We start from the raw sequence: 17,181 nt of genomic DNA, 5'->3' as shown, positions 1-17,181 counted from the left end.
ATGATTAGTGTACAAGGACAATGACCTGTGTGTCATAAAAAGTATATTTTACCTTTAGATAGTGACAGTGACACAATTGCAGTTTCATTCTGGATACATCTTTGGTTTCTGTGTTATGATCAAATATGATTTTTTTTTTTATCCTTCCATGAAAATTTGGAAAAGTGTTGTGTTTATGTGAAACTGTGATGACAATTATAAGACAAATGTACAATTCAGAAGATGCCTGGAACATTATGGACTTTATCGAAGACATTTACAAAAAGAATGTGACATTTTCCTTTATTTTAATACCACAACTCTTGCTTACCTTTCATAGCAGAGAAAATAACATTTGTGATTCACACCTCTCAGACAATAATAGTGTCAGGTTCACCATTCTGAAGCCTATTTGATATGTTTAGATACTTTTTTATGTGTGAGTTTATTCCCAAGGGATATTAAGGAGTTCCAAAAGTTTGTGTTTTGGCTCTGAGGAAATCACCAAAGGGATGAGAGTTAGGGTTACCAAACTCACAACAACATGTCATCCTGTATGAGGATAACCCTACTCCCTATACAGGGAGATGCCACTCTTAATGCCTTCTCTACATGGCTGATGGTAATGAACTAATCTAAGGGATTTCCTCACATGTGAAGGCATTTGACCATGGTTCATCCATCCTCAGTTTATATGGCCATAGTACCCCAGCTTCTTAATGAAGCTCTGTACCCTTATGAATGGAGCTATTGGACTTGATAGGGATATAATGACATGGATGTGAGTCCTGTGTCATGTTACCATGGCAACCATCATCTCATGCTCAAGGCTGGCCCAATCTAGCCATGACTTTCCTCTGTGTTGTATACCACAAGTTCTGAAATGCATGAACACTTTTGAGAAGCCTCCTCAGTTAAGTATTGATCCATTTTCTCAGATTTCACAAAGAAAGAGTCATTTTAAACTGACATTAGTGAAAATTTGATCAAAATCCAATAAAAACAGTCATTAGGAAATTGTAAGGTGATAACATTCAAGATCACTCATTTGCATATATTCATATCAACCTTTTAAGAACTGTTTTACGAAAATTAATGAATCTTTAAAATTTCCCAACTGCCTTACTCTTTATCCGATTATGATCAAATTTTTGCTATTGTGCTTGTAACATTTTCCTCTTTCTTAAACAACTTTTAATTTGTCTGGAACTTCCCTTTAAGTACAATTCCACTTCATATCCACATTGACTTTATCAGACAGAGTACGATTAGACTCACAGACTGTCAGAAATATCATAAGAATTAGATATAGAATAAACTCATTAGAATCTGAAGTTTCTCAAGTTTTCACATAACAGTGATACTTGTCACATTCACAGTCACAGATTGCAAGGGGAATGATGCCAGCACGTTGAAGTGTTACCATTGACCTTTGCACCAATCGTCACTAGATTTCCAGTTTGAATTTAAAAAAAAAAATGATAAGTAGTATCCCTTATGTTGCATTAGTATAATAGTGTTTGATCATGTAGCAATGATAATTTTTTTTTAGTGGAGTTGTTGTTGTGAAATCATTTACCACAAACAAAATTGTGTATTTTTTAATGTGAATACCAATTGGAAGTATGTGGATTGATGATACTGTTACCTCTTCTGATTTACATGACTGTGTGGTTACAAATATATCTTTTTAGATGAAAATATAGCAAACTTTAATTCCCAGAACTTTCTGATGTTAGCTGTAATAGTAATGAAATATCTGTTTAGGTTTGAATTTACTGTGTGTATTGAAACCAACTCGAACATAGAGTGGAATCACCTTTCAGTGTTCATTGAAAGGAAGTAATATTACCTTTAGAATGTCAAATTAATTTTACAGACAATACCTTGTCCCACATACCTATAGCCATGTTGGAAACTGTGAGGATACATTTCCAGTGTTTCTCTTAAATATAGTATACAAGTGTACTAATGGCTAGTCTTCAAGTATTGATGCATCATGATTACCACTTACAGTGTGAGCAGGCATAAAAAAAACTGAATTCAATACAATATTTCCTGAAATCAACTTTCACTACCAAAACTGCTCCTGACCTAGAATACAAAGAGTTAATTAGTGTGTAACAAGCAAGCTTAAAACCAGCAATGTGAACCACACAGTGAAATTTTTGCCAAACTAATATGACATGGGCATGAAAGAAAGAGACAGTGAAAAGAAAGAGTGACTTACCCCTGTCACTACTAGTCATGTTGTCAGCTGAGCCAAACTTCGAGCCAAATGATCTGCCAGCCTGGCCCTGGCCAGTTCCAACCTCCTTCCTTACCAATACTGTGAATGGCCTGGATGCCTAGTGTGAGGGGAAACCAATCAGTATGAATGAACCCACACTGCTGAGCGGAGTAAGAGAGCCGACTTACAGATGTAATACAGCTGTGACTTGGGGGGGGGGGGGGGGTGAAAGAGAGAAAACAATATCTCACAGTTTGTCAAAAGTACATGTGACTTGTGTGTTTTGTCTGGATTGTGAAAGAAGAAAAAATGTAGATTAGTGTGCCAGAAACTATGTAGAGAGAGACTTTGGAGGAATACAAAGTAGGTTGGGTCATGCTGAAGAAGATGTAATTTTGCATTGAGATACTCATGTGTATATATGAATGGACTGATTGTTTGATGAATAGGTGATGGCCAGACAGATAGGTGATATGATGAATATATAAATATACAGTTTAAAGATGAAGAGATAGATAGATGAAGAATAGATATATATCAATAGATATATAAGTAATGATGTGATTCATGTATAGATTAGAAGACAAAGTGATGAATGAAGATCATTGATAGTTCAACTTAGCAAAATGTTAACTTTCAGGAATAGAAGGAAGACATTTGAAATGAAATTCATAAAGGATGATTATGAAATATGTACCTATCAATCAAGTGTCACATATTTTGCTATAAATGTGATTCTTGATTTTTGCTTAGTTGTGTATCAGTGAGAGAGACATGTTATTTTGTAGCCAAGTGACCCATTCTCATACAGCTGAAAAGGAAATGCAAATAAAAACCAAAAATTTATTTTTTCTTTACAACTCTGTCCATCAATTTCCACTTTTGATGACTCAGAGATAGTGAAAGAAACTACACAGTACAATATACATTGTGTAGCAATTTTACACTAATCTATACATCTAAAACAGCATTGTCTGAAAGATGTACCATTTTTGTCTCAAGGTGACTGGCAGAAGGCTAAAGACACTTTGTTTCAGTACCATTAGTGTCTTGTTACCACTGAGATGAGGGCAGCAAACAAAACATCTGAAGAGGAAAATGGATCAGCTATGTCACATCATAGAAGCATGTGTGAACAGTTGCTGTAACATTTGTTGATGTTGTTCACTTTTACCTTAGTTTGTACAATGTTCACCTGTGCAGAAATATCAAAAGTTGCTATGAAGAACTTCCTTTGATATGATTCCTGTATCATATCTCAGATGGACTTTATCCTTCAGACCTTTGTGTCAGATATAAATTTAGCTTGAGTTTCCAGCAAATGTCACAACTCATTAAGTGTTTCTTCCATCAAACTCTGGATGGCATGCTGCTCAAAATCAGTGTCATCAAATCTGCATGGGGTGTGTTTGTAACATATTTCAGAAGGCATGTATATATCAATGTGTTTGTATGCACAAGGTATTGATATGCACATGCCTTCTGAAATATGTTACGAACACACCCCTTGTAGATTTGATTTGAGCAGCATGCCATCCAAAGTTTGATGGGAGAAACACTAAATGAGTCATGACATTTGCTGGAAACTCAAGTTAAATCTATCCTTGAGCATATAAACATACTTGAAAACAAGAAACATTCTCAGGATTAAAGTTCCTCAAATTGTCGACCATGAAAAATAGCTACTATACTATACAGTACTATACGTTGTACAGTATAGTACTGGCATTCAGTGCATTGAGTAGACAAAATCTTCTGCTTGCTTTTTGCTAATGAATCTTGGCTCCTCGTGAAATTTACTAAGGTTTCATGCATGTGAACATTTCTGATTTTGCAGTAAGCTGAAACAGAATCCTTTAAAAGTCTGAGTTATGGGCCTTTTACACCAATCCTACTCACAGGCAGAATCCACAGCTCTGTTTCAAGTGCCACTTCATTTCTCATTTCCACTAAGGTAGAGCAATGCCTCATGAATGAATGTTTGATATTTGTGAGAGAAACTCTTCACAAAGAAATAATCCCAAGGGTGCAGGTTTGCCAGTGGACATAATGCATATCACACTCACATTGCCACTCTGTTATCTTAATCACAGATAGATGCTGCTGTAAATAGTCATACCCTGTCTAGCATTGTAGCTTTAAGGTTTCCATGGCAACTAGAGGATCAAGGAGCAAGAGCTTGCTAACTTGATATTCAGGCCACCCAAAGGGTGTGAAAGTGTTAAGAGTTTAGTTCCTCTGTCAAATGTAGTTATAGTTATTAATGTGTGTATATTATGAGGCATGGTATCACTTTGATCGATGTGTTTGACTTACTGTCTTTTCCTCTGCACTGATCTCACCCCTCCCCCATGTGAGCACCTTTTCTGTGCTCTGGTTCACTTATCCAATGCATGAGTTCATTTACTTGATTTGATATCTGCAAGGCCATCATGCATCCTCACGTTCACTCTATCTCTTTCCTTCTCTCCTCTACCCAATACTCTCAGTTATCAACATTCTTGTGTCTTTAATTTTATTCCTTTTTTTAATGCTATGATATCATCAAAATATAAGTGATGCAAAGTTTGTTATGATTGTTAAAGTGTGACTGTAATGTTCTTTGCCTCTCTGCAGGATGGGTAACTGTCTGTCAAAGGATGCTCAGTCAGCATTAAGGTGAGTCTAGAAAAAAAGCCTTTGTTTGTTTTGATGTAAAGAAAGTTGATACATGATTTCAATTTTATTATTTATTCAGCCAAATGAAAATAACAGTTACATACCATACATTCACATTGAAATGATACAGTTGACATATAACACAAATAGTATGAACAGGGAAATGACACATGGGCTAGGGCTCACAAGAGTAATTATTGTACTGTTGCCCTCAGGCATGTGAGCCCTTGGTATGAAAATGTGTTTTATTGAGTGATGCTCACAAAAGCATATTATAAGTAATGCATCATAGTTGTCATACAAGTGAATGAAGTATTCCTGTAGAAAGAGTATGCTGATGACCATGATTTTTTGGTTTGAGCATTACTGACTGTGCAAGGTGTGTTCAGATAACTGGACCCCATTGAGCTGGACATTTTCATTAGAAAAAGAGTATTGCATTGACTTTCTCAATAGTGTTCGTATGCATGGATTACTGCAAGCTAATATAGGTAGTTTTTCTCCCCCCCCCCCCCCTTCTCTCACACGAACCTCCCACCCCTTTGTAGATTGCTGGTGGGTAGTTGTGAGCTACCAGCTTCCCAGCAGGAGTCAAGCCGAGACAGGGAACAGCCCTCTTCACAATCAACATCCTCCCAGGATGCTCCAAACTTCACCCAGTTTCTTCCCAAGCAGCTTCAACTCCTCATCACAAACTTCATCAAGAGGTAAGTACTGACCCTACTTACCAAGACTACTCACTCAGAATTGGTATATATATCACTGATGAAGATGCTGTTACTATGGTTACTGCAGTAGTGAATGAGATGACCGCAAGGTTGAAACTGACAGAGGTCATGATGAAGGTGGGAAGAAGATAGAAACCAGGATGATCAGATAATTTTGACTGCAGTGATGATGGTGGTGGTTGTGACGATAATGTTGAAGTAAGAAAGATGTCACAGAGGATGAGGGACAAGGGTAGTGAAGAGAGAGATAATTATGGTGGTGGTGCAGATGATGATGATAACCCGGTAGTGGTGGTCATAGTAATTGATGGTGATGAAAATGTTAAAGGAGATGATGTTAAGCATTAGAAAAGATGATGAAGATGAAAAGTGATGACTGTGGTTCTAAATGTGAGGATCAATGACCAAAATTTGATCAGCAGTGCTGAATAGTTTCTCAGTGATGCTAAAGGTACTTACTACTCCACTGTTTGCCATAAAATATGCTTTATTTAATCAGTACAAAAGTGTTTATGGTTTCACAGCCATGCCATTCCTTATATAACCTTCCCACATGTGGTACTGAAGGATATTCACCTTTTTTATTCAGACAGAAGTGCACCAACATAGAATGCAAAGGTCTCCCCTTCCAGTCCTAACTCCAATCTTGACCAGACTTGGCAGGGGGCTGTAACATTAGTTGACATTAATTTGTGCCAAGCATTCCTAATAGACGTGTGGTTTCCCCAACACATGCCACAAGATGAGTTGGAACACATTACTTTCTGTGCAGTGTTTAAAGTCTTGTTAATCTATACCATCAGGTGTTTCCCTAAGTGATTTAATACATGTTCGCATTGTGGATTTATTTTGCCAAGTAGAGCAGATTTCTGTGACTAGGCATACATTAAATCACACCAGACTTTTCTTTGTTGAAAATGGAAAAACAGTGAAAGTCAGAAGTACACACTGATGAAAGCTCTAACTTAGAGTCTAACTGAATGCTTTAACAGTGCAGTCTTTTATATTCTGTGTGTCCAGGTTACAGGATAGAAGTAAACATTCCTTGTGTCTTCATCAGTTCAGCTGTGCCTACTACTCCACTGAGGTAAGTGACCCATTCACCACTGACTACAAGGTCCTGACTCCAGTACTTTTTTTTTTCAGACTTTCACCAATTTCCACAGGCACATGATCTTTACCCTTCTGTAGTAGAATATTCCAGCAACTTGTTTTCTTTCACCATCATTAAGTTGATGCTGTGAAGATGGGGATGATTTGAAAAGACCAGAAGAATATTTTTGGATGTAAAGATGCCATGATGAAAAGAGTATCAAGCTTGTTTATAATGTGTCATAGCTCTAAAGTGCTAATGAGTTTGCTGCCTCAAACAAAGAGAGAGAGAAAAAAAAACAGTCATTAGATGATTCCTACTTTTGTTTTTGTTTTTTTAATGTGACAGAGCACACATGTGATAACATCGGAATGATGACTGAAAAAAAAAAAAAACTTTGCTGGTTGACCTGTTCAAAAAACAAGCTGTGTCTGTGAAAATGAAAACAATCGTATCTTGACATGCCTCTAAATTTCATGGATTGATGTGAGTAAAGGCATGCACAAAAGGATAATTGCAGAATAAAGAATATCCTATGGCCCAATTAAGAATCTTTCCATGTGCAGTAGACTAAAAGTCAAACAAACTGTCTTGCTACTGTCATCATGGATGTGTCATCACTGTCTCTGTGTGTGATTACGTAACAGATATGTCGCCAAGCAGGTTGATTCACATCTAACAGGTAGTTGATATATTAACTGCGGATAGTGTGATGACTACAGTGTTCCAGACAATAGCAGTGATACTGACAGCCAGCAATTGGCTAATCCATATACACTTAGTCTCCTCTCAAAGCTCTTCCTCATGTTGCATATCTTTTCAAATAAAGAGATATATTTTTTTTTTTTTTTTTTTTTTTTGGGGGGGGGGGGGGTAATGGCTTTTTTTTATAATGATACAGAAGTAACCAGGTTATGTTCAGTAATATCATAATACTTCATTTGAAATTTATAAAATATTTAAGCCAGTACATCGTGATTTAAAGGCCTAAAACACTGGCTCAATTGCAGTCCTTTTTGGGACTTTCAGACATTTCCATGATCACGTAAAAAAAAAATAAATAAATAAATAAAAGATAAATAAATGCCCAAAGAACACAATCTGTATGAGAAGTTCTTTTTTAAGTGGAAAATGATATTGAACAGTTCAGTTTGGACTCTTTTTGCTTCCAAGTTTCAGATGCTTAACATAAAATATCAGAATAGAACACTATGCAGCAAAAGTAATCCACTGTTCATGCATGGCAACAGTGCTGGCTTTATCAAAAGCATTGGTGCAAGACTACAAAAGTGTGCATGGGTTGCAGAGGAAGGTGCATCCCCCAGTTCATTGAGAATCAGGGCATTGCAGTGCTGTTGGAAGACTGCCACATCTCCTTCTCTTGGAGTTGCCCAGTCGTCAGGGTTTAGAGGATGCTTTTCACGATGCCATGACCCAATGTGATTAGCCAGTGTTATGACGTTTACATGAAACCATATCAAAGAATTTCTAGCAAACCCACTGCAACCACCCTAGGGCCCGAATTCACGAAGGTGATACAATTGAAACCATGGTTTAAACCATGGACAAAGACCGTAGTTTTGTGTGAGACGCTAAGTGTTGCATTGCCTATTTCATTACTGTAGGAAATGTTAACATTACGTCAACGAAATGATCATTTCGTAATAAAATAGGCCATGCAACACTTGGCGCCTCGTACAAAACTATGGTCTTTGTCCATGGTTTAAACCATGGTTTCATTGTACCACCTTCGTGAATTCGGGCTAGGAGTCTTTGAACACATGTGCAATGCATGTTGCATGCAGTAATATACACACAGGGACGATGACAGCGCTTCCACTTTAGAGTTGTCTTGTATTTTATTACATTTCCTTTGAATTGTGTGCATCAAAAGTACAAAGCAGGCTTTGCTTTTCGTATTCATGAGAAGCTTACTGATAACTTGGCTACTGTTCAAATGTGTGTCACCTGCTTGATTCATTCAACAGTGAAATACAGTAACAGAATGTTTAAAAAAGAAAATCATATCAGGCCACAACTTGAATAGAAATTCCAGTGATAGTGTTACTTGGTGGAATAGATAGAAATAAAGTGGGAAGTGATTCCTTCACACACAGAGGGTTTAAAGGGATAGTACAGTTTTGGTTGAGATGAGAAATAGGCTTTCAAATTTTTGCAAGATACTAAGAAAACACTTATGATATAGCACAGAGCATACCATTTTAAGAGGAATTCAAAGTTTATTTGATGAAAATCGGGTTTGGAATAACTGAAACATCCAAAAACAAAGTAAAACAAAGCGATCGTTACAAAGTGTGGGTCCCACACTTTATTAGAATCGTTCTTTTTTGGATATCTCAGCCATTTCAAAACCAATTTTTATCAAATAAACGTTGAATTCCTCAAAAAATTGCATGCTCTTTCATATTTCATATGAGATTTCTCATTATCTCACCTAAAAATGTTAGAAACCTGAAATTAGGTCTCAACCAGAACTGTACGATCCCTTTAAAGTCAATCCTAGTGTTCAGTGGTTTAGATTGATTAACTTCATCGCAATGTGAATGAAAGGCCTTGCACTTATGGCAAAATCTACTGATTACATGAGAAAGCAAGCATGGACTGCCCAGTAGACTGTGTTCTGCAGTAAGATTGCTCCAGTTTTACATATGAATACAGATACTGTTATGTGTGCATTTATATGGGAAAGGAGTATACAATGAAGTTACTAGTCTGGGTGTCATACATGACATGGCATAAATGTGAACAAAGATTTATTTCCCTTGGTATGACACTTCTACAGACATGCATGAATCTCTAGCCACCTACATGCCTCAAATGCACAAATACTGGTTTAAAAGGCGGGAACCACAGTCTTGGGCAGTGACTGTTACTTTATTATCACTCGATGCCATCCCAAGAGGTTGCTGAGATTTCATCCATTTGTCTTTGCTGTGCAGGCATTTGCCAGGAGATTCTTCCTGGGCTACACCATCCAAGGTTTCATCAACGTCCTGAAAGCTCTGCCATCCCTCGTCCGCAAACCCTCCACCCTCATCAAGGCTCTCTACCACAAGGACAACTTCTCACTCGGTCTCTTTCTTGGCTTGTACTCAGGGCTATTCAGGGTCAGTCACACACACATCACTTTGAACTCTGACCCTCCATATCTGTCCATGTTAATCTCACAGTGATATTGCAATGTAGTGTTAGCAAACCACATGATTAAAAAAAAAAAAAGAAGAAGAAGCAAAGGGTTACATATGGAAAAGGTCATATGAAAAGAAGATGTCATATGATGAATACATGTTAAGTTCAAAGAATGAGGAAATGTCTGAGACCAAAATTGTTCATTAAAAACAAGTCAAAGATCTATATTATTCCTTGTCTTTCTTTATTTTGCTCATACCCTTTAAGGTTGATATTCTTCTGCCATGTATTTTTTTTTATTTTGTTGTAATTTCTATAATCAAAGAGATTGAAGATTAACCACGTGAACAAAATGAAGTGAATTGTTCTCAAAGATGTATTCATCACCAAATTTACCCTTCACATGAACTACACTGTAAACGTGCTCAGTATCTGCTCTTTTTGGCGAAACCTACCTGTATTAATGCTCTTTTTGATAGCATGGGTCTGGTGGGAGACAAAATTTGAAATAAAATGGACAGTGACACAGAAGTGATATCATGAAGAGGTAAACATTGCATAGAATGTGCTATCAGTAACTGGTCTTCCAAGCTGGACTAACTCCATGTTTGGTTCTCAAGCAAACCTATGTAATCATTTTCATCAAACTTGACTAAGACAATGATGATCAGTGTTAATAGCAAATTACCAAAGATATTATTGTATTTCCATTCATCTTATTTATTGTGACAATGTTCATGGTAAAGATAATGTGGATCATCAAACTTCATCATCATCATCGTAAATTAGATCAGTTGTAATGTATGTTCCCAACATGTCAGTACAACCAACCAACATGAAAAACTAATTTACAACATATCAACATTTATTACTAATTGTCACAGAAGCTTGTTTTCACACATGAAAAGTACATCACACTGCTTGTATTGTGTTTGGTTTTAATGTTTGTATTTGAATACTTTGATACCTGCTGTTTTTGTTGTTGTTGCCTGCAGAGCTTGAATTGTTTACTAAGATGGCTGCGGAATAAGGACAACCCCCTCCATGGATTCCTAGCAGGTAGAGGATGCCATCTTTCTGTGCTTATTTGTGGGAAAGGAGAGAGGTTCAAGAGGAATGATCAAAATATTCTGAAACTTTGGCTTTCCTTTCTATCTTGCAGCATTTTGAATAAACAGTGAAGATATTCTGTGGACAGAAAATGAGAAATTGAGCTGTGAATTTGTCAACTGGATTCAGTGAAGAGGCTTGGTGGCTCAGTGGAAATCACCGTGCTACACATTCAAGGTCTCTGGGTCAAATCCCAGAGTGGTCCATCAGTCTTTAAAAAAAAATGAAAAAAATGAAATGGTATCAGGGAACATGTCTTGCAATCAAGACAATACAGAGCATGTCATAATACATATTATAGATGCCAAGTAAAACAAATGCAACTTCCAGCTTCACTTTTAGATTATGACAATACCATAGTAAAACCTGATGAAGTGGCACACGATGCTCGTAAATCTTACTCAGTAATGTCTGTGACAGCTCTATGGTTTTATGGATAAGCCTGGAGACATATATGTATGTTGCAGTGTGCAAAGAGAAAACAAGCTTATTATAAAAAGAAATATTGAGCAATGCTTTCTGAATTCTTGATTCTTTATCTTAATTCTCAAGATCTTCTGAATAAAAGGGGCACAAAAAAATAAACAAGTACTGTTCTATAAAACATTTTATTCTTTCAAAAACATACCATATCTTCACAGGATTTGTTGCTGGACTGTCAGCCATCTTCTACAGAAGTAAAACCATTTCGTTGTATGTCTTATCGAAAGTTGCTGAGGTAAGTATTTGCTCCGTTTATCACTTCTGGTAGCACAGAATATATTTTGGGCAATGCAGCCAAAATAGATGTCCCATTGTAGATCAGATGCTTGTACCGAAAAATGTCTACATCTCAGGATTTGGCAATGTTTTGAGTCACGTAGGGCTTACAAACATTTTGTAATAGGCACTACACGAATGCTTCTTGTTATTATCATTGTTGTTATTTTGTGTGTCAACCCAAAACATTACATGCTCAGTGTAGTTTCCTGTGTTTTGGGGTTTTTGTTTGTCTGCCAAATATCCACAGATATTTGTAGCTGTTCATGGATACTAGATATCTTTATCATAAGCCTCTTTAAGGTCTCTGGTAAGGAGCTATCACATTTAAACAAATACATGTAATCTCACTTTGTCATACTACATGTTCACAGCAATGCTCAACCCCTTTATGCATATAGATTCTGGTGCTGATGATGACAGAGTGATAAACATGAATTCATGCAATGTGTGCTGTATCTGTAGAGATGTGATTTTTGCTTATCTTCCAGAATGTGTTTTTCAAGATGCAAGACCTGAAGTACCTTCCATACATCCCACATGGTGATATCCTTCTGTATGCAATCAGTACATCTATCGTGCTACAAGCAGTAAGTTACTCTCATTGAGTCGATCTCAGTTACTATTAAGAATGCAGCATTTATTATTGATCTCTTCAATATATTTGCCATCCTCAGCAAACCATCTCACAAAGTGTGTGTTAAAGTAGCAGTGGTTATCAGATTACTATGTAGCTAGGGGTCCAAGAATGAGTTGAAACTAAAGTACTTTGGTGATGAAGCAGTTTTTGAAGAGGTTTTTCTCTGCCAAATTTGTTTTAAATGACTAAGTGTGTGAATTTCTATGAACTCTACTATACAGTAATGTTTAAATCACCAGCAATCAAACATTATGACAAAACCTTGTTGCAGACTGTGTAGTATAGTAAAAGGCAGTCAAGGGCCCGGTCACACTGCCCAAAAGTCGCGTAAACACATGAATCACACAAGAAATTTGGTTGTGCGTGCTTGTCTGTCGAGAATTTTTGCTGATTTACGTGATGAAAATCACTGATGAATTGCGCAAGAACTACGGAAAGATCACGCAAAAATCACGTACAAACCACGCACTTTCAGCGCATAGGCACGCAAAGGCCCCAAACGGCGAATACGTGGTTGTGCGCAATGACTGAGGTCCACGGAAAACCATGCATAATCTGCGCATTATCACTAATGAAGTGAGTATGAATCGCGCATGATTCGCGCATGAACACGATAGCGGCAACATTTTTGCGAACGATCACTGATATTCCACGCATATTTCACGCATTGTTTGCGTAAGAACTATGCAAACTACACAAAAATTTTGTGAAACAGCGCAATACTGCGTAAACTTTTACGCGAAGCTGAGTTTTGAGCTGCTCAAAACCTGGAATTGCGTAAAGCGCCGATCCAGTGCACATCGGCAGACAACTGCGAAGGTTCCACGTCAGACAAACTCATGTATCGCGTAAGGCTCGAATTTCTTACGTGATTCATGCGTTTACGCAACTTTTGGGCAGTGTGACAGGGCCTTCAAGTAATTACTTTCTTGTACGCCTTCCTCTGTATATCTACTGCATTGTGTCAGGTTGTCATCTCATGTCTGTTGAAGACACATATCTGGTCATGAAACAAGATCAATGTATGTTCTGTATTCTTAGGATTTCATATAGACATTAACCTTTATAAGTATCAGGCACTGTCCATGTTTTATTGTCCCCGCCGAACGAGTTCGAGCAGGGGACTATGAAACGGGCTCCGTACGTGTGTGTGTCCGTGTGTCCGTCCGTGTGTCCGTCCGTCCGTCCGTCCGTCCGTCCGTCCGTCCGTCCGTGTGTCCGTGTGTGCGTCCGTGTGTGATCAAAATCTTCAATTTGCTACTTCTCTGTCATTTATGAGCCAATTTTGATTCTGTTTGCTTTATATGATAGCACTACATGGGAGCTTTGAAACTTCTACACAGAATTTCAGTCGTGACCTTTGACCTTGACCTTTGACCTATATTGTACATTTTGCTACAAAATGCTACTCCTTCGCCATTTCTAACCCGATTTCGATTCCGTTTGCTTTATGTGATGGCACTAGGTGAGGGCTTCAAAACTTCTACACAGAATTTTGACCTTTGACTTCTTTGACCTTTGACCTTGATTTTTTGACCTATATTGTACATTTTGCTACAAAATGCTACTCCTTCGCCATTTCTAACCCGATTTCGATTCCGTTTGCTTTATGTGATGGCACTATGTGAGGGCTTCAAAACTTCTACACAGAATTTTGACCTTTGACTTCTTTGACCTTTGACCTTGATTTTTGACCCATATTGTACATTTTGCTACGAAATGCTACTCCTTCGCCATTTTTAACCCGATTTCGATTCCGTTTGCTTTATATGATGGCACTAGTTGAGGGCTTTAAAACTTCTACACAGAATTTTGACCTTTGACCTCTTTGACCTTTGACCTTGATTTTCGACCTATATTGTGCATTTTGCTACAGAATGCTACTCCTTCGCCATTTCTAACCCGATTTCGATTCCGTTTGCTTTATGTGATAGCACTAGGTGAGGGCTTCAAAACTTCTGCACAGAATTTTGACCTTTGTCTTCTTTGACCTTTGACCTTGATTTTTGACCTATATTGTACATTGGCTACAAAATGCTACTCCTTCGCCATTTCTAACCCAATTTCGATTCCATTTGCTTTATGTGATGGCACTAGGTGAGGGCTTCAAAACTTCTACACAGAATTTTGACCTTTGACTTCTTTGACCTTTGACCTTGATTTTTTACCTATATTGCACATTTTGTTACAAAATGCTACTTCCGGCGGGGACATATGTTACGCACCGCGTAATTTCTACTTTTCCTTGTGTGTATACTGTATCTCATGTATCACCTCATGCCTCTGCTGCCCTCTTACATCCTAGGCCGTGTTTGAGCCCCACAATATCCGGCCAGCGTACTGGAGGTTCCTGCTGGGTCTCACAGGAAACAAGTGAGTTTTCCATCTGTGGTCATCATTCATTAACCTGTTGAGGATGGACTGATTTTGCTATAATACGCATTTCCCATAGACACCTGCCTGAGTATTCTCGGGACTCATCTTCAACAGGTTAAGATCCCATTGTCCATCTTTACGGTCCAGGCATGAGCAGCCCCAGTCACTCATCAACAACAGCCTATTGCACCACCAGCTAGATAGCTTGAGAGCATCTCACAGCATCCAAGGGTGGCATCAGATCTAACCATCCTCTTCCACATTGACTCTTGATGTCATTTAATGCAGTAAAAAAAAAAGAAAAAAAAGTTTTTGAATGAAACATCTTATGTCAACCCTTCAATTTAGTATTTTTACATTATTCATTTATCCATTTTTTTATGCAGAATATGTTTGTCAGCGCTTACTTTCATGTCTTTTTTGCTTTGTTTGATTTTGTTTTGTTTTGTTTTGTTTTTGAGGGGGATGGTGGCTTGGTTGGTTGGCTGGCTGGCTGGCTGGCTGGTTGGCTAGCTGGCTTTACATCACTGCTTGATATGCAGAGGCTTAGTTGGCGATCCTGTTGTAGTCACACAGTCACTCTCATAGGCAGTCCTTCATTTTGCAGGACACAATGAAGGCACCTGCTACCTTGTGTAATAGACTTAAAGGGACGCAGTCCTCACGAAATGTAAAAAAATATGTTGTTGTTGGTACCTCCAATGAACTACTTTCATCAAAAACAAACTTTCAAATCACCAAATAAGCTTGTACATTTCGGTTAAAAAAGTGTGACTCTGCAAATGAGCAAGTCTTGGCGGAGAGTCATACGTCATCGATGCACAACTCTTTCCAGCGGTGTTCTGCTCGTCATCCCTAGTTATTTATAAATACATGTTTACTATTCATTTTTATATTAATTGTATATATGAATAAGCTTGAAATATTTTGTTTGAAATAATAAAACCACATATTGTCACATTTTATGAAAAAATCAGATATGATCATTTTGAACACTTAAATTGGTTTTCTGAGGCACGGCTGTCAACTTGAGAGTAGGGCATCAATGACGTTGCACCTTTTGGCAGGCTCTTACACGATCGCTTGCTGGAATTATTTTTTAAAAATCGCGTACGGAGACAATTTTTGATGTCCACGCGTATAAATTGGTGAAAGGTTATATTTTTTACTCTTCTCAATTATCAGTACAGTGAAAATCTCAGGACTGCTTCCCTTTAAGGGATAAAGCTAGAAAAAGACCTTGTCCATACTCTTCACCTTGTGAGCATCTCATAATTTTCAGTTTTGTTCCTCGACGTTGTCAAATTATCAAACACTTGGTCACCTTGAAAGATTCACTTAATAAAGAGAGAAGAAAGCCAAGAGTCAGTGATGATGTCACAGCTTACTCTGTCTACCCTTCTGTCCTCTTGGATTTTATCCTCATTTCAGATTTGCCTTGATGAACCGAAAGCTGCTGGACGTCCATGGCACACAGGCCTCTAAGCTGTACCCTGACTACTGGCCACATTACGACACACGCTTCACTCCAAACCTTATCGCTGCTGGGCTTGTTTAGACACACCCAGTTAGTAGACTGTACAGTATACAGTCTACTGAGGACCCCATATTACTGAAGACATTACTTGTACTGTCATACATTATACATTCTTCACAGATTCACATGTACCATCATTCACAAGGACTCACAGATGTATTTTGAATGTGTGTTTCTTTTTTGTAACAGAGTACACTTTCTTGTGGGTTTTTTTTTTTCTGTAAATGATTCAAAAGAAAGCTCAAAGTTGTATTCAGTTAATGTTAAGTATTGTGCCTCCCGCCATCACAATACTACATCACTTTAATTGGTATACAAGCTACTGAAATCGTAATGAAAAAATTGAGTTGCAGTAAAGTCAAAACGTAATTTCAAAGGAAAGCTTGCCATGTGAGTCAATTATACACTTTGTACTTTGTACAAGCTGTGTGATCACTTTCCACGTACCACACAAGGTATTGTAAGTTTGTTTTATATGAGGGACCACAGTACAATTACGCATAATCAAATTAATGCGGAAGCAGACATCCGTGAGTCTGAAGTCTATTACTGTATGATTGAGTGTCAAATAAGTAACTAAACACATGTCACAATGAAGACAGGCTATGTCTGTATCTTGAAGTATACAATTAGTGTTCCACTTGATTTTGAGCACAGGAAGTAATATTTTTGGATCCATTATACTACTGTAAATTTTCTTCTTTTTTCTTCTGCCCCCACTTTACACATTATTAGGTTGAGTTTGGTCTTCTATCATGAGCCTGAGATGTCTGGTTTTAACGTAATGAGAAAGGCCACAGGAAGAATGTCAGCCTGAACATGAATAACCCATTGAGTTTCACATACTAATCAGACATGGGTCAGAGCATGGACAGTCATTTTAAACCCCAAATCCCTGATGGATTAATGTGTGTTCTGATT

The 17,181-nt window shown here is 37.7% G+C and overlaps 1 protein-coding gene across 3 annotated transcripts in view; it reads left to right on the top strand.

The window, feature by feature from the left end:
• The window catches only part of LOC139737129 (transmembrane protein 135-like), a 57,838-nt gene extending 41,439 nt beyond the window's left edge, over positions 1 to 16,399 (top strand). For all 3 annotated transcript variants that reach the window (XM_071647809.1, XM_071647808.1, XM_071647810.1), the window contains exons 7-15: positions 4,826 to 4,867; positions 5,416 to 5,574; positions 6,616 to 6,682; positions 9,649 to 9,816; positions 10,834 to 10,897; positions 11,590 to 11,666; positions 12,199 to 12,297; positions 14,653 to 14,720; positions 16,155 to 16,399. In XM_071647809.1, the coding sequence (XP_071503910.1) occupies positions 4,826 to 4,867; positions 5,416 to 5,574; positions 6,616 to 6,682; positions 9,649 to 9,816; positions 10,834 to 10,897; positions 11,590 to 11,666; positions 12,199 to 12,297; positions 14,653 to 14,720; positions 16,155 to 16,281 (871 nt within the window). In that variant the 3' untranslated portion in view covers positions 16,282 to 16,399. The remainder of the gene's footprint in view (positions 1 to 4,825; positions 4,868 to 5,415; positions 5,575 to 6,615; positions 6,683 to 9,648; positions 9,817 to 10,833; positions 10,898 to 11,589; positions 11,667 to 12,198; positions 12,298 to 14,652; positions 14,721 to 16,154) is intronic.
• Positions 16,400 to 17,181: the final 782 nt, after the last annotated feature.

This window comes from Diadema antillarum, unplaced genomic scaffold (genome assembly GCF_040938485.1).
Source record: "Diadema antillarum isolate AM-2024a unplaced genomic scaffold, OU_Dant_1.0 seq00000682_RagTag, whole genome shotgun sequence".
Lineage (NCBI taxonomy): Eukaryota > Metazoa > Echinodermata > Echinoidea > Diadematoida > Diadematidae > Diadema > Diadema antillarum.
Note: the sequence above shows the minus strand (reverse complement) of the source record. Positions and strands in the feature narration are given on the sequence as shown.